This window comes from Macaca nemestrina, chromosome 1 (assembly GCF_043159975.1).
Source record: "Macaca nemestrina isolate mMacNem1 chromosome 1, mMacNem.hap1, whole genome shotgun sequence".
Lineage (NCBI taxonomy): Eukaryota > Metazoa > Chordata > Mammalia > Primates > Cercopithecidae > Macaca > Macaca nemestrina.
Genome location: NC_092125.1, coordinates 138,293,805 through 138,311,646, shown reverse-complemented (window position 1 = coordinate 138,311,646; position 17,842 = coordinate 138,293,805). Strand labels below are relative to the sequence as shown.

The following is a 17,842-nucleotide window of genomic DNA, read 5'->3' as shown; positions in this document are numbered from 1 at the left end:
GTGGGCCTCAGGTGCCTAGGTCTGAGGATTAAATGAGTCAGTGCACACACAGCGCTTTTGACACGGAGTGGGTAGTGCACCCTTGGAGAAAGGGATCCTTCAATAGGAGTCAGCCTCCTTAAGTCTCCTGTAAAGATTTTGTCAAATTGATGTTGGAACACCTCAAATATTTACCAAACAATGAGGAGCGCAGCTCTTAGGTGGATAAAGATTACGGTGACATTTCAAACTCGGTAACAGTGCATTGAAAGGCCCAACATAGACTATTTCAAGTCAGAGAAACCTATTCAGGTTCAGATTTGCAGACTGACCCTTTTCTTTTCTTTTCTTTTTTTGAGACAGAGTCTTGCTCTGTCGCCAGTCTGGAGTGTAGTGGCACAATCTCGGCTCACTTCAACCTCTGCCTCCCAGGTTCAAGCGATTCTCCTATCTCCACCTCCCAAGTAACTGGGACTACAGGCGCGTGCCACCACGCCCGTCTAACTTTTGTATTTTTAGTAGAGATGGGGTTTCACCTTGTTGGCCAGGATGGTCTTGATCTCTTGACCTCGTGATCCACCCCCCTCAGCCTCCCAAAGTGCTGGGATTACAGGCGTAAGCCACCATGCCCGGCCCACTTTTTTTTATTTTTTCATGAGTTAAGCATGAAATAAAAGTAATTTTTTAAGTGTCCTTTCTTGTTCTCATTTAAAAACCTAGTTTGTTTCACTTATCTATAATCAATACATTCTTTGTCTTTTTAGCAACTGAAAATTTCTTACATGATACATATGTCTAGAGCTTTTAATTATGGAAATGCTGAAACATATATGAAATAGAGGGAATATAATGGGCTTATTTACGAACCCCATGTACCCACTGCCCAGTGAGCTTCCACACGCGTGGCTAATCCTGTTTTATCTATAAACTCTCCTTCCTGCCCACTCTGGCAATGGATTTTCCATCAAATCTCAGGCCTCTTATCATTTCATCCGCAAATACTTTGTTTTTTGTAAGATTGTGATGAAAACATTTTAAGCTTTTTCCATCTGGCTGCTTTAGACTCCGCTTGTTCAATTGGGCTGTCAATGGACCAAACCACGAGTCTTTTTAGATGCCTTGCATGGTTTTAGGTCCAGATAATTCAGGGCAAATCAGTTTGAAAATTGAACCTCTTTTAATTTGTCTGCCAGACTGCAACTGAATAAGGGAACATTTTGGATACTTTTTATTCCTTGCTGAATTTTTACCAACTCTGTATATGGTATTTCCATAAAAATCTTGTTTTTCTCCCTTTTCTTTGAAGAATGAAACTTCTTTTCCCTTTTTTTTTGAGAGGCGGGAAGAGACTGTCCCCAGATGCCATCCCTCCTGCGGCTGCTTGGCTTTTCTCGGGCTGTATTCCCTTCCTACTCTCAGTGTGTACGTTCTGGGGACTGGCAGTCCAGTGGGGACCCAGACGTGGAGAGGGTGGGCCTTGATGTCATTCAAAGATTACCGCACTTCAATCACTGGAGCTCAACTGAAAACTTAAAAAAGTTCTCTTGGGCTGGGTGCGGTGGCTCATGCCTGTAATCCCAGAACTTTGGGAGGCTGAGGTGGGTGGATCACGAGGTCAGGAGTTCGAGACCAGCCTGGCCAACATGGCGAAATCCTGTATCTACTAAAAATATAAAAATTAGCCAGGCGTAGTGGTGCACGCCTGTAATCCCAGCCACTTGGGAGGCTGAGGCAGGAGAATCACTTGAACCCGGGATGCAGACGTTGCAGTGAGCCGAGATCACGCCACTGCACTCTAGTCTGGGTGACAGAGCAAGACTCCATCTCAAAAAAGAAAAAAAAAGTTCTCTTTACAGTCATTGAATTTTAAATCATTATCCTAAAAAGATTGAGAAAAAAATGATTCCAAATTGGACAGAATTTTATTTTATTTTATTTTTACATTTCCTTGCCAGAAACATTGTTCTTATTTTCAGTTGAATGGCTTGGGTATTAATTAAGGCTTTGAGCTCAGCCGCTATCTCCTTTTCTACATTCTTGCTGCTAATCGTCATATATGTGACACATGACTTCTGTTTAAATGTTCAAGTTTATTAGAGTAGAAAAAAAATCTCAGTTATACAGGAAAGGAAAAGAGATTAGGAATCAAGTCCAACCATTTGCTTATTCATCTGCATATGGTTAAAGATTTAAAAGAATCCACTGGTTTCTTTTTCACTGCTGCATGCTGGCCAAGGAGAAAAGAGAAAAAAAATCCTTTTTCTATCCATGGTGTAGAAATACATCTTCTGCCTTTTGCCTGGGGGTCAAGAAATTTCTTCCTCTTTTAATATTAAGCTAAAGTACCCAAGCTTTGGAGAAACTGGCTCCTTCTGAAAGGTTTTTTTTTTTTTTTTTTTTTTTTTTTTTTTGAGACGGAGTCTCGCTCTGTCGCCCAGGCTGGAGTGCAGTGGCCAGATCTCAGCTCACTGCAAGCTCCGCCTCCCGGGTTCACGCCATTCTCCTGCCTCAGCCTCCCCAGTAGCTGGGACTACAGGCACCCGCCACCTCGCCTGGCTAGTTTTTTGTATTTTTTAAGTAGAGACGGGGTTTCACCGTGTCAGCCAGGATGGTCTCGATCTCCTGACCTCATGATCCGCCCGCCTCGGCCTCCCAAAGTGCTGGGATTACAGGCTTGAGCCACCGCACCCGGCCTGAAAGGTTATTTTTCTAATTACCTGTTTCTTTGTGACAAATTGCTCCAAAACTTCGTGGTGGAAAACCACTACCATTTAATCATGCCTATGAACTCTGTGGATCAGCAAACCACAGGGCACAGAAGGAGAGCTTTTCTTTCTTCCACGATGTCTGAGCCTCAGCTGGGAAGACCAGAAAGGCTGGAGTGACTCAAGTGGCAAGGCTGGAATAATCTGGAGACTTCTCCTCTTGCATGTCTAGTGCCTCGAGTGAGATGACTCAAAGTCTATACTAAGATATGATCGTCAACTGGAACGTCTACAGATACCATAAAATTCACCCAGTATACTATTCAGTGGCTTTTAGTATATTCACAGAGATGTACAACCATCACCACTGTCGAATTCCAGAACATTTTCATCACCTCCAAAAGAAGCCTCATATCCATTAGGGGTTGCCCTCCATTTCCCCTTCCCACTGCCCCTGGAAACCACTAAGCTACTTTCTGTCTGTGGATTTGCCTACTCTGGACATTTCGTATGAACAGAATCATGCATTTGTTGTCTCTGGTGGCTGGCTTCTTTAACTTAGCATACTGTTTACAAGGTTCATCCACACTGTAGCACATATGAGTACTTCTTCATTCCTTTGTGTGACCGAGTAATATTCCACTGTATGGATATACCACATTTTGGTGAGCTTTTGGGTTATTATGAATAACGCTGCTGAGAACATATAAGTTTGGTGTAAACATATGTTTTTAATTCTCCAAGGTATAGACCTATGGGAAGAATTGCGGGGTCATATGATAACTTTATGTTTGATTTTTGTGAAACAGTTCAGTTTTCCACAGCTGCTGCACCATTCTACATTCCTACCAGTAATGTAGGAGGGCTCCAATTTCTCCAAATCCTTGGCAGCATGTATTTTCTGGGTTTTCATGGACTATAGCCATCCTAGGGGGTTGCTGTGCTTAGTTTAAGAAGAGCCTCCTTAACACACCAAGGGAGCTACCACTGATAGAGACAAATGTGACTGAGGGCTTGCTATTTAGCAGGCTCTGTGCTAAACACAGTACATGCATCATCTAGTTTAGTGCTCACTACAACTCTAACGTCGGTACATTATGCTTATTTTACAGAAAGGTCAAGTAACTTGCTAGAAAAGGGATAGAGTTTGGGAGATGTGGATTTCCCATATTAAAAAAAAAAATTAGAGAACTTGGATACTAAGTTAGGAGTTTGGTGGCCCAAGTGAAAGGTTATTATTATTATTTTTTTTCAAAACAAAACAAAAAACATCTGGCTGATTGTGGTTGGCAGAAGTCTCAGACGGCCCCCAGACTGGGCGTGGTGACTCAAGCCTGTAATTCCAGCACTTTGGGAAGCTGAGGTGGGCGGATCACTTGAGCCCAGGAGTTGGAAACCAGCCTGGCCAACATGGTGAAACCCCATCTCTGCTAAAAATAAAAAAGTTAGCCAGGCTGGTGGCGCACTCCTGTAATCCCAGCTACTCAGGAGGCTGAGGCACGAGAATCGCTTGAACCAGGGAGGCGGAGGTTGCAGTGAGCTGAGATTGCACCACAGCACTCCAGCCTGGGTGACAGAGTGAGACTCCGTCTTAAAGAAAAAAAAAAAAAAAAAAAGATGTCCCCTAATATTCCAGCCCCTGATTTCATGCCCTGGATAATCTACTATCTGTAAGTACGGGTGGAATCTATGAATATCATGACATGTCATTCCTCTGATTACGTCACATTAACATGGCACAAGGGACGTAATTATGGTCCTAATCAGTTGACCTTGAATTAATCAAAAGGGAGATTATACTGACCCAGTCATGTGAGTCCTTGAAGGACAGGAAGCAGGTCACCACAAATCCTACAACTGCAAGGAACTGAATTCTGCCATTCTGCCAACAACCATCTGAATGTATCTGACAGAGGATTCAGAGTTGCAGATCAGAACTCAGCCCTGGACATCATCTTGATTTCAGCCTTTTGAGATCTTGAGTAGAGAACCTTCTTTGCCTGGATTTCTAACCTACAGAACTATGAGATAATGTATTGTTTTAAGCAAATACATGTGTGACAATTTTTTACACAGCAATAAAACTAATACACAGATCACTGACTGACTAAAAGGGGATAGGCCGGGCGCAGTGCCGTATGCCTGTGATTCCAGCACTTTGGAAGGCCAAGACAGGAGGATTCCTTGAGACCAGTCTGGACAACATAGTGAAACCCTGTCTCTATTTAAAAAAAAAAAGAGGAGATGAATTCATTAATGTGACATTATGTAAAGCAGCAGTTCTGAAAATGTGGTCCAAGGTCCCGGGAAGTCTTCAAGATGTTTTCAGGGGTTTATGAGGCCAAAACTATTTTCATAGTAATATTAAGATGTTATTTGCCTTTTCCTTGTCATTCTCATGATGGTATAGTTTTCCAGATGCTAAAAGATGTGCGATGATATTGTTCTGACAGCCAATGGAATACGTCCTTTTATATTCCTGTGTTTAAAATTTTTCTCTAATTTCTACAATGGTAAATATTGACAAATATCGCTCACACAAACAAAAGCTCATTGGGATTTTTTTTTTTTTTTTTTTTTGGAGACAGGGTCTCACTCTGTCACCCAGGCTGGCGTGCAGGGCCATGATCTGCAACCTCCGCCTCCCAGGCTCAAGTGATCCTATCACCTCAGCCTTCCAAGTAGCTGGAACTATAGGTGTGCACCACGATGCCTGGTTAATTTTTGTATTTTTTTGTAGAGATGGGGTTTCACCGTGTTGCTCAGGTTGATCTCAAACTCCTGGGCTCAAGTAATCCATCCGCCTTGGCCTCCCAAAGTGCTGGGATTACAAGTGTGAAACACTGTGCCCAGCTGGTTTTCAATAATTTTTTAGTATAAGGGGGTCCTGAGACCAAAAAGTTTCTGAAGCACTGGTCTAGAAAAAAATATAACTGAAGTGAGCCTAGACAAGTCTGAAGCTATAATAATAATAGTAATAATTATTATTGTTTTTTAGATGGAGTCTCGCTGTCGCCCAGGCTGGAGTGCATTGGTGCCATCTCAGTTCACTGCAACCTCTGCCTCCCTGGTTCAAGCAATTCGCTGCCTCAGCCTCCCAAGCAGCTGGAATTACAGGTGCCCACCACCACGCCGGCAAATTTTTTGTATTTTTAGTAGAGATGGGGTTTTACCATCTTGGCTAGGCTGGTCTTGAACTCCTGATACCGTGATACAACTGCCTTGGCTTCCCAAAGTGCTGGGATTACAGGTGTAAGCCACCGCACCCGGCCAAATAATTTGTGTATTTAATTAATGCCTACATTTGTACAGAGCTGTGGTGTAAATACAATCGAAAGTGGAACAAGGATACAAAACTAGCATGAGGTCCAGTCCCTGAAGACAAACATAAATAAGAAGCAATATCATTCATTGTTCCTTCCATAGGTGCTTCTAAGTACAAGGACTGCAATTCAATGGTATGTAGCTCAGTACTAACCTTTGGTATGGGTGGCTATGTCACAGAGTTATTTAGATAATTTGCTCAAACTAGGCTGAAGACAAAGACTTTGTGAGTGAGGCAAAATCTAAGTTGGAAGTGAAGTAGAAGGAGGATAAATATTTAAGGCATTATCCTTTGGATAAATACCACTTTCTTAAAGGCCTTTCCTGATTTCCCTATCTAGAACCACTTTCTTAAAGGCCTTTCCTGATTGCCCTATCTAGAACACCAACTACCTTCTACTCCATCATAGTGCCCTGTTACCCCATTTATTTCCTTTCTAGGAACTTTTTCTTTTTAAACAAAAAAATAAAGACAAAAACAAAAACAAAAAACAAAAAAACACCTAACATAGCTATTAAGGTAAGCCTGGCTGGAGCTAGAATGCCCTGGTTCAAATCCCAGCTTTGCCACTTTCTAGTTCTATAATCTTTAATAAATTACTTAACCTCTCTGTGGTGTAAATATTATAAAAAGTGGAACAAGGGCCGGGTGTGGTGGCTTACACCTGTAATCCCAGCACTCTGGGAGGCCAAGGTGGGTGGATCACTTGAGGTTGGGAGTTCAAGACCAGCCTGGCCAACATGGTAAAATCCCGTCTCTACTAAAAATACAAAAATTAGCCAGGTGTGGTGGCACACGCCTGTAATCCCAGCTACTTGGGAGGCTGAGGCAAGAGAATCACTTGAAGCCAGGAGGCAGAGGTTGCAGTGAGCCAGTGAGATGAGATCACACCACTGCACTACAGCCTAGACGATGGAGAAAGACTGTGTCTCAAAAAAAAAAAAAGAAAAAGAAAAAGAAAAAGGTGGAACAAGGATACAAAACTAGTATGAGGTGCAGTCTCTGAAGACAAACATAAATAATTAACAAAATCATTCATTTGTTCCTTCCACAGGTGTTTCCTCAGTTCCTCAATAAAATGTGCTCATCAAGCAAGAAATTTTTTGTTGAAGAACTGGCTTAGGTTGTAACCGTGGGACTGAAAAGGAAAGGGTACACATGAACTAAGTCAAAGGCAGAATCAATAGGTGATGACAAAGGAGAGGAACAGTAAAAGTAATTTCAAGGAGAGAAGAGGAAGACAAGAGAAAACTCTGGGGATAATGAAATAAGAAAGGCAACCTATTATAAGTGGGCAAGGAAAGAGTGAAAAAGCAAAAATGATTCCAAAGTTTGTTGCTTGAGGGACATGATATAAGCCAGTGGGCTAGCGTTAGTTAACTACTCCAGTGGGAAAAGGAGGAGCTATGTCAAATTCATGTTTAAAATGAGTTGGCAGCAAGAACACAGTTGTAGATGATTTGTTTTTAGAGTGCTAGAGTGATGGGCCCTAACAAAAGAATGTCCAGGGCGGACAAGATTTGGGTGTCTGCTCATTGTGCGTCAGGGCTGAAATCATGGGAAGAAACCCCGTGAGGCTCAAACGCTGACCTGTATGGAGAAGGACAATTTTCTTTAACACTTATGATGATGTTCTTATCATTGGTAAAAGGTGCTTCATACATTGCTATCAAATGCCTTTTGGGGGATGGGGCTTTGCAGAAAAAATAAAGCACTCATTCAACCCAAGGAACTGCATAGGAAAGGGGTATGTTTCTCAATTTTAACTTACCATGTATCTTTGAAAGGTAAAATAATGTGTTCCAAGTTGCTTTTATGAGGGGAAGTTTGGGTCATCTCCTTCCTAGCAAGGACGTCTTGCTATTCAACTCACAATTGCACACCACTCCTCTTGTTGACACGGTTTCATAGCACTCTTCGTTCCAGGCTAAAGTTTCCTGTCATGATTTTTGGGCATCGTTTTTGAAACAGTTAGACCTTCTGACCTGGCAAGCTGCTGAGACCTTTTAGGATAGCTGAACTGCAGACAGAAATCTTCCAGGGAAGTAGGTGTGGGCAGGATGTGTGGTTTCCCTGCCTCTCATTTGAAGACTGATTCAATTAATTTCTCATGCACAGTCTCCTACAGTAAAAGTTGCATTCAGAGTGTTCTAAGAGAAATTGGAAGGGACAAGCTAGCTACTCATCTTCTTCAGTTTGAGTTGAGGCTAGAGCACTATCTTTCTGAATGTCACAGAAATGCACAGCAGAGAAATTGTGCCACCAGCCCCCTCTGCTAATGGGACCTTGAGGACTCAAATTAGCCATAACAGCAGAGCATGCACTTGTTTACCAAGTAATCTGAATGATCAGGAAGATGCAATAACACATGCCTCAGCTTGGCTCTGAATGAGTACACAGCAGCCTGAACCTATGAAAGATATAAGATTTCTAAACTTTTGGTGATATAACACATACACATTCTTTCTCTGACATTCCAGGCTAACCACTGTCTTAAGTTAAGGCTCTGCAAAACATCTGGACATATGTTTCTGGAAAAAATTACAGCATCTTTTCTACAACTCTCTCTGGTCTGATCTTTGTAAGTTCTGACCTGATGGAAGCCTCTGCAGCAGGATGAACCTGCGGGGGCCCGGGGAAGCTGCCCCACAGCACAGAGAGGCATTCACTAAATGCAGTTCTTTTCCTTACCATTCATTTACCTAGTGCCACTTAGGAACAAAGTACAGAGCAGAGAAAGACTTAAACAGGAATGAAATGCAGATGCTGTTGTCCCTGAAAAAATCACTTTCTCTCTAGAAAAGTCAAGGCTTATTTCACCTCAGCCCCTGGTTGAACGATACGAATATGCTCTCTGATACTCCAGGTCTACAGGTCAGTGGAAGCAACCAGTGCCTGAGATTTGAGGATGAAAATCAAAGCAGAATGAACTATCATTTGGCTGCCCCAGGCCCACTAAATCCAGACGGCAAAGTGTTCTCACCATTCTGAGACATCTTCAGCCACACATTTCTCCAGCCAAAAACCTAGGAAGATGTCCGGCTGACAGATGCGCCTGTTACATGATTCAGAGAAGGAGGTTTTTTGTTTTTTTGTTTTTTTGTTTTTAAAAAAAAGAAGAAGAAAAAAGGCTAGATCAGCCTCAGGATTTTAATTTTACATGATTGTGGATAATCATGTCTCTTTTCACTAAAATTCAATCACTTCATTAATCACTATTTCTTTATTAGATTTATATCATACTTATAAAGCAAAAGATTTAAGAGGAAAAAAACCTATATATAAACTGAAATACTACAGGAGAGGATCTTCTCTTTTCTGTTTCTTCTTCTTTTTGTTTTGTGTTTTTGGTTGCTTTGTTAAAGAAGCAGAGCTTAGAGGGAAGGAAATGGAATTCCTGTTTTTGAGGAGCTCCCTGGGCCAGGCACTGCACTAACTTGTACTTCTATTGTAGTAGACATGGCACCATTAGAAACACAATCTCAAGCAGGAACAGCGACAGAATTTAGAGGGTCTAAAATATAAGTTCCTTGTTTAAAAAATTATTCAGAAGTTCAAGACAGTGACAGCAGAACATTAAACCAAGTGTGGGGCCCTGTTAAGTGCAGAACTCTATGTGACTGCACAGGCTACACACACGTGAAACTGGCCCCACTATGAAGTCAGGCTTACCTGAACTTGAATTGTGGCTTTCCTACTTAAGAGTCATGTGATCTTGGACAAGTCATCTGTAAAATGGGAATAATAACAATCCCTACATCATTGAGTTTTGTTTGTTTGTTTGTTTTGTTTTGTTTTGAGACAAAGTTTCGCTCTGGTCACCCAGGCTGGAGTGCAATGGTGCAATCTCGGCTCACTGCAACCTCCGCCTCCCAGGTTCAAGCGATTCTCCTGCCTCAGCCTCCCAAGTAGCTGAAATTACAGGCATGTGCCAACACACCTGACTAATTTTTGCATTTTTAGTAGAGACAAGGTTTCACCATGTTGGTCAGGCTGGTGTCAAAGTCCTGGCCTCCAGCGATCTGGCCGCCTCGGCCTCCCAGGGTGCTGGCATTACAGGTGTGAGCCATCGTGCCCGGCCTAAACAAGAGATTTTAAAAGATACTCTGTATTAAGGCCAACTACTCAAAAAGCAAGACTGAAGTACAAAAAATAATACTGGTTTATGCTCAAGGTTCTGGAGGCTTGTGGAGTGCAAATTGTCATGAAGCCAATTTAATATAACTGCTTCCTTTATGCTGAAAGGATTCACTGGGGACATCACTGTTTCCACACAGGAAATAAAGCCTTTTATATCTGAACAAAAACTCAGAAATACCTTTTTTTTTTCTCTTCTTTTACAATGCAGAATACTTTACAAAAAAAAAAAAAAAAAAGCTGTAGGACAGGAAATGTTACTAATCATACAAACTCTATATTTAGTTCCGTAAAAAAATACTACTAAAACAGCCAGAAGAAAATTTGCAGGTAGTGATACATATTTTTATCTAGAAAAGAGATTTGGTTTACAGAGGCATAAATATTTAGTAGTTACTGTTTATCAGTGTTTGTTTCATAAGAGAAGTCTCAGTTTCTTCCCTGAGTCATCTGTACATTTTTTATTCCTTACCATCAATAATTCTCAGGACTGTCAGACGCCTTTACAATAAAATGTAGGGTTTTTTTCCCCCCAATTTGAGTACATACTATTGTTAACTGCAAAATTCTAAAGAAGTCAGTTGCCATTTGTCAAACAATTCGCCCGAGGTACACAGATTGGGGATACTTTTCTTTCAGAGCTGGCCACTGAACAATGAAGTAATCTGAGAGATGAAACAGAATCTTTCCGGACAGGGATAACGTTTCTACACGGCAGATGCTTTCAACGTAGACAATGATCACTTTCTTTATTCCTAGTATCCCAAGGAGAAGGGCAGATACACAGATAGGAACACATGTTCCTGGTCCGTTACACAACACCTGAAAGAAAAAGTTGAAGTTCAAATGAAAACACAGAATCATCATCTAAGGGAGGCATTTTGCATTAAGAACAGTCTGATCTCAGAGGGGATTTGCTTATTATTCTAATAAGTCCTTCTCTGTCAAGAACCAGGATGCAGCAAACAGTGCATGTTCAAGCCCATGCACTTGGAAGCCAGGCAGAGCTGTGTTGTCTTGGTTCTCTTGCTTACCAACTGTGTGACTCAGGGCAAATCACTTAACTTCTAACTTCTAGCATGGTGCCTGGTGCTCAGTCAGCCCTCATCAGATAGGCATGTGTTGCTCTTCTCTGACTGCTCTGTGGACCTTGAATGTCACCAAAAATATAGAAAACAAAATCAACTGAGATTCACTGTTTTCTTTTATGTACCAACTTATTCTTGATTTGGGAGAAAATGTCTTTAATTGACTATGAAGTTTTCTTTTTTTTTTGAGACAGAGTCTCGCTCTGTGGTCCAGGCTGGAGTGCAGTGGCGTGATTTCGGCCTGGGTTCAAGCGATTCTTCTGCCTCTGCCTCCTGAGTAGCTGGGACTACAGGCGCCCACCACCAGGCCCGGTTAATTTTTTTTTTTTTTTTGTATTTTTAGTAGAGATGGTGTTTCACCATGTTAGCTAGGATGGTCTTGATCTCCTGACCTCGTGATCTGCCCACCTCGACCTCCCAAAGTGCTGGGATTACAGGCATGAGCCATGGCGCCTGGCCGAATTTTTATAAGCCATTTAAGAAAATAAGAGAAAATCTATTTCAGAGAATTGTTGGTAAGATATTCCTGTTTTCAGAGGAAAAAGCATTTTACACAACATCTTAATCATATGCTCATGTTGACTGAATTAGTAAAATCTAATAAAGCATTTTATTCCACAAACCATAAAACAAGAGGTTTGTGATTGTCTATGCATATCTACTGGGCATGCTCTATGTCACATGATCTTACCAGCCTAAGGTCCACAAAACTTAGCACCAGAGAATCTCAGAGTTGGAAAGGTTCCCATATGTACTGTCTATATTGTTTATACCACCCCAGCATTTCAAGGACTCTCCCCGACAGAAAGAGGGCCATCTTGCCTCCATGTGAACATAGTCAAGGCTGGAGGGTTTGAAAAAGGTCACCTGGTCTAGGCTCCACCAGGAGGCGTGACCACCTGGAATACCATCCACAGAGCTTTGGGAAAAGAGTCTGTTTTAGATGAGACCAATCTTCCTTATGTCTTCCTCGAAGCTCTCTACCTACCATCTACAAACCCCCTTTCTGTCTTTTATGGAGAATTTGTGTTCACTTTCCCTTGAATTACCAGCTACTAAGCTGCTGTCCAGACTGGTCTTTAATCTCCATTAAGTTGCCCTTATAACCTTTCTTCATAGTCCCTCAAGGCAATGTAATAGAAAATGGAACTGAGAGTCAGAAGAACAGGGTGAAACCAATTGCAAACTGGCTCTGTGATTCTGGGCAACAGCATAAATAACAATCACTACCTCGCCCCTCACCACTGCTATTTATTAACAACACACTACGGCCAAGTACTGTAGTAAACGTTTTACGTGTATTACGTTTTAAGTAGTCGTCACAGCAATCATAATTTGAGACAAGTTCTTTTTTTTTTTAAATAACTCTGTATCGTTCCAATTTTAGTATATGTGCTGCCAAAGTGAGCATAAGCAAGTTGTATCATCCCTTTTTGCAGAGGAGAAAAGGGAGGCACGCAGAAGTTGGGCAAGTTGCTTGATCACATGTTTAGGAGGTGAAGGAGTTATGTTGCTTCGGTCACTTTTTTCTTATGTGACTCAGTTACCTTACTAGAAAATGGGTAGACTGGACTAAATGTCTTTTCCTCTCAGCTCCAGGGTTCTATAACTCTATAATTTTCCTCTATCTTTGTCTTAAACCTAAATTACAAACTTGCTCTGAATCTTTTCAGTGTTCAGAATTCCAAAAATCCAATTAACGCCAGGCACTATTAATATTTTGGACCGGATATTTTAGTTATGGGGGCCTGTCTTGTGCATCTGACTTGCCAAGCTTCGCAGCATCCCTGGCCTCTACCCACGAGATTCCAATAATCAAGACAACCAAGAATGACTCCCATCACTGCCAAATGTCTCCAGTTGACAGCGACTATATTAATGTACTCCCTAATCCTCGGATTATTTGTGCTGCTTTTCTTAGTCTTTGTTTCAATAATACAGAACAAAACAAAAACTACAGCTAAAAAATAATGTAAAGATTGCTGGATCTTGAACGTCACGGAAATAATTTCACATTTGTTCCTTTTTAAAAAAAGGTACAACTCCACATGTGTTCATTTCAACTTCTAGTCAACTCTCTATATACAAACTATGTATACACAGATAGAGATATCTGTATATGGGAAGGGAAATGACTGGCATTGGTGGGAGATGCATTAACAACCTGCCACAGGTCAGAAGAAGAGACTGTTAAGGTAAAAGTATAAATTAAAGGTATTTTGTTTATCTCTCTTGCATCTGTATATTTGGAAGCACCTACAAAAGTCCCTGGTATAGTAAAACCACAAACCCATAAATCAAGGACTGAAAAAAAAAAGCAAACTAATCTCAAAGGAAAGCTACTTTTAATTACACAAAGGTTTTACCTCTTTTTGAGGCAGCTTAGGCAGAAAAATAAAAGTGGATTATGGAGTCTTCATTATTCAAAGAAGCATACCAGACAGACTTATTCCAAGCATCGAACAAAGCAGAACTCACTGAGATAGTCTAAGATGTTAAATGATATAATGATTGAAGCTGTGTTTTTAATTTAAAAAAACACAGAAGTACTCTTCATACTTCCATTTCTCAAAATATAAATTATCAGTGAATGTGTCTCACACCATCACCCTGGCCATCTCTCTTCCTCACTACTCTGTAAGCTCCTTATGGGCAGAGTCCACTTCTAGGACAGCGTATACTCTGCACCTAGAACAAAGTAGCCATTCACTACATTTTGCTGAAAGGAAGAAAGAAAGGAAGAAGCAAGGGAGTATAGAAGGAGTGGGTCTTTGCTTACCCTGTATTGATTCAAATGGTCCCTTTGCCAAACTTGACCATGTGTAATTCTAACTATACACTTACGTGGTTAACTGACAGCTTTTTTTTTTCTGTTTTTGAGAAAGAGTCCTGCTCTGTCACCAGGCTGTAGTGCAGTGGCACAATCTTGGCTCACCGCAACCTCTGACTCCCTGGTTCAAGCGATTCTCCTGCCTCAGCCTCCTAAGTAGCTGGGATTTCAGGCACACGCCACCACATCCAGCTAATTTTGTATTTTTAGTAGAGACAGGGTTTCACCATGTTGGCCAGGATGGTCTTGATCTCTTGACCTCGTGATCCTCCTGCCTTGGCCTCCCAAAGTGCTGGGATTACAGGCCTGAGTCACTGCACCTGACTTTTTTTTTTTTTTTTTTTAACCATTCCACATCCATCACCTTTTCCTCAGGGGAACGAACCACTGTATCCCTCGCTCTCAATTTAAGTGCTTGTGTAGACCTGACTCCATACCCAGCGATAAGGAGAGGATGTATGACTCCAGTCTGACCAATCAGAGCATCGAATTCCCCTGGTGAAAGTCACTGGTTCAGGGAAGAGCACAGTCCAATTAGAAACCACAAGACTTAGCAGAACACTTGCTGGGGCTGAGAAAGCTGCACGTTTTCTGCTGTTCTGGAACTGAGGAGGATGTGGCCTTGGTGCTACTGACATCCATTTTGCCACCATGTAGAGAGCTTGAGAATGAAGGTATCACAAAGCAGAGTAGAGCCGAGAGATGAAGACAGGCCAGGTCCGAAAGGCAGCATTATGATCCATGAATCCAGTTGTGCCTGAAGGAAACCAGATCTGACTGTAGACTTGCCAGGTAGGTGAGGGAATACATTCTATTTCTGCTTAAATAATTTGAATCAAGATTTCTGTCACTGGCAATAAGAAGCATACTACCTGACACAACCCTTTGTTTTGTCCAACTCCCTGACTGGCCTCTGATCATCTGCAGCACCAACCAGTAGGGGTTCAATACGTGTCTGCTGGATGATTAACAAATCAATAAACAAACTTCTCTAAGAGCAGGAAGTCTAAGAGATATACTAAAAATAATACGCTGTGGGTCTAGAAAACGGAAAGAGGACAGGACAACTATAAATACAAGGTCATGAGCGTAGATGAGCCACATCAAGGATCAAGAGCAGTTTCAACAGGATTGTTGTTCTGTAGATTTGGGTCACCACAGGTCAAGTCCCATTGGCTGAAACATAACATTCTGCATGTATGAAAAGACACATTTTCAGGAAACTCATGGATCAGAAAAATAAATAAATAAATAGAAAAGACATACTTAACTTGAATAGTCCGAATTTAACTCCTGACCCAGTAAAACACCCCCACCAAATATGGGCTAAGAACTTTGGCATCCTGGGTTGGTTTGTAGGTCAGAGATCATGGAGTTGAGGGTGACCCGAGAGAGCATGTGAAGGTGAAACTGAAAGGCAGTTGAAGAGTTCAATTAAGGCTTCAATTTTAAGAGACTGGACAGAGAAGCAGAGTCCAACTCTAAGGCACTGGCCCAAACCCAGACCTTCTGATAGCCTCTTGCTGACTGAGGCGAAGGCTGGAGGGAGGTCATGAACTGTAGGAACATAGCTGCAGGGAAAGCTTTATTGAGCTCCTGGGGCCATGGATGAAGGTAGAGAACTGGAGCCCACGGTCAAAGCTGGGCTGGCTTGGGTAGGTAGCCTATACGGAGGTCAAGGGTTCTGTCAAAATCAATGCTTCTGTTTATAGGGTATTGGCTCCATTAGGTAGACAGGTAAATGGGAAAATGAGGAAGGGAGAAAACACTGACATGTAGGAATAGTCAACAGATAAAGAGAAGAAGCTTGGTTGTAAAGCTGAACAGGAAGCAAAGTCAGGAAAACGCTTTAAGAATGGTTAGACAAATAAGAAGAAAACCAAAAGGTCCCTTGCCTATCCCCAAAAGTGTACCAAAGATGATGAAATGATCAGTACCATTTCTTTCAGGTAGCAGAGCTACAAAGATAGAGACAGAGAAAAGATCTTCAGATCTGGTCAAGAGTAATAGAAACCTCAGAGATGGCTATTTCAGTGAGTCATTGGACCAAAATACAGGGCAGGGGAAAAGTAAGCATGCTGTGGGAGAGGGGAGCTCAGGTGTCAGCTGGATGGGCCAAGCAGGGCTGGGGAAAGGGTTTACAGAATAGAATGAATGATCTACATGTAAACATAAAGATCAGTGAGAACAAACTGATAGTGAAGGAGGAAATGATCATATAGAAAAGGGTGAGTTCTTTCAATACCAGGAGAAGAGTAAGTATTCAGAGTATCTGGTTCATGAGGTTGATTTGGGAAAAGTTGTACTTTTTGAGAATATGATAAAAGATAAAAATAGTGGCAAGGAAAGTTTGCCCTCTTTTAAATATTAATTTTTCATCTTAGTGTGAAAAATATAGATAAACACAAAAAGGAACACAATCCTTTTAATCTCACCAATCTTGACATTTTGGTGTATTCTCTTCTAACTTCTGTGTTTGTATATATTTATATTCTAATATAAAATATGTTCACATATGCACATTTGCAATTGTGAGAGCTTACACATAATATTAGTAAAGTTGCTTTTAGTTATATTCGTTTTTAAAATACTTTTTAAAAACCCATGGTTTTTAATGACTGCATATATTTAATCCTATGGATATCTCATAACTCATTTAACCATTCTCTTGTTAATGGAAATGGTTATTGTTGGAAATTTAGGCTGACTCCTTTTTTGATATTCTAAATCATACTGTTATGAACATCTTTGTGTATAAATCTGTGATCCCTAGAGTTTTAGTTTTGCATTAAACTATATTCCAGAGTTCTTGCTGAGTGAGAGGTTAGAAGAAGCAGCTTTCAGGAATTAAGGAAGTTGTAGAAAGTTTAATACAACAATTATTATGGATCGGGAATGGACCATGTGGTCTTTTTGTTTGTTTGTTTTGCTCCTGTCTAGAATTTGTTTAAGCAATTTCCCAGTGTATGAGCTGTGGTTGCAGGCAGAGCCCCTATCTCACAGCAGAAGTGAGATACTCCTTTCTAGGCCTCCTTACAGCTAACAGATGGGCCAGTGACTTGCCCAGCTATTTCTGCCTAGATCTGACCAGGAGCTACTGGTACAGAGGGGCAGGGCTGGAGGAGACTCTGTCCTGGTAGCAAAGGTGCTACTGGCAGGGGTCCAGCATCCAGTGCCACTGGTGCCAGCTGCAGTGCCCACTGTCCAGCAATAGTAGCAGCAGCATCTCCTGAAACCAGCTCTCTGGCCATAGAATTTCAGTCATGGTTCTGGCTGCTCAGCTCCCACTTTGTCCCTGTATATTTTCTAAGCCTGCTTAATTGACATTCCTGGTAATTCCAAGAGGTCTCAATAGCCTTCACTAAATCCTTTTTCTGTTTCAACCAGCCAGAGTAGACGTCTATAGTTTGCTATCAAGAATCCTAACTAGATGGGAGGAACAAAGATTTGAGAGCAGCAAGTGTAGAGACAGAGAGGGGCCAGATCACATCAGAGCAGTCACAGGATTTCCTCAGGCAGGGCTAAAGGTGCTGGACCGTAGGCATTAGGAGTCAGACAGGGCAAAACATGGATGATGACTACACAGCAAAAAGAAGCTGGGAGAGTGCTCCAGGGTCTGGAAAGGATAAGCAAAAGGCCTTATCTAAGATACAAGGGCAAAAGCAGTGGGACAAAAGCCTCAGGCAACTAGACAGAGAAGAATCTGAGAGTAATCAAGGGAGTAAAGAAGAAAATGCAGTTGGAGTCAGGTGGTGTATAACATGCAGAGGTTACAGTC

General features: G+C 41.6%; 1 protein-coding gene across 2 annotated transcripts in view; it reads right to left on the bottom strand.

Moving 5' to 3' along the window:
- Positions 1-484: 484 nt before the first annotated feature.
- Positions 485-17,842, bottom strand: part of LOC105485430 (ALG14 UDP-N-acetylglucosaminyltransferase subunit) — a 103,039-nt gene continuing 85,681 nt past the window's right edge. Inside the window, exon 4 of one of the 2 annotated variants that reach the window (XM_011747787.2) lies at positions 485-10,968. In XM_011747787.2, coding sequence (XP_011746089.2) covers positions 10,738-10,968 — 231 coding nt within the window. In that variant the 3' untranslated portion in view covers positions 485-10,737. Of the gene's footprint in view, positions 10,969-14,438; positions 14,822-17,842 lie in introns of those variants that run through there. The other variant, XM_011747788.3, reaches the window with a different exon arrangement.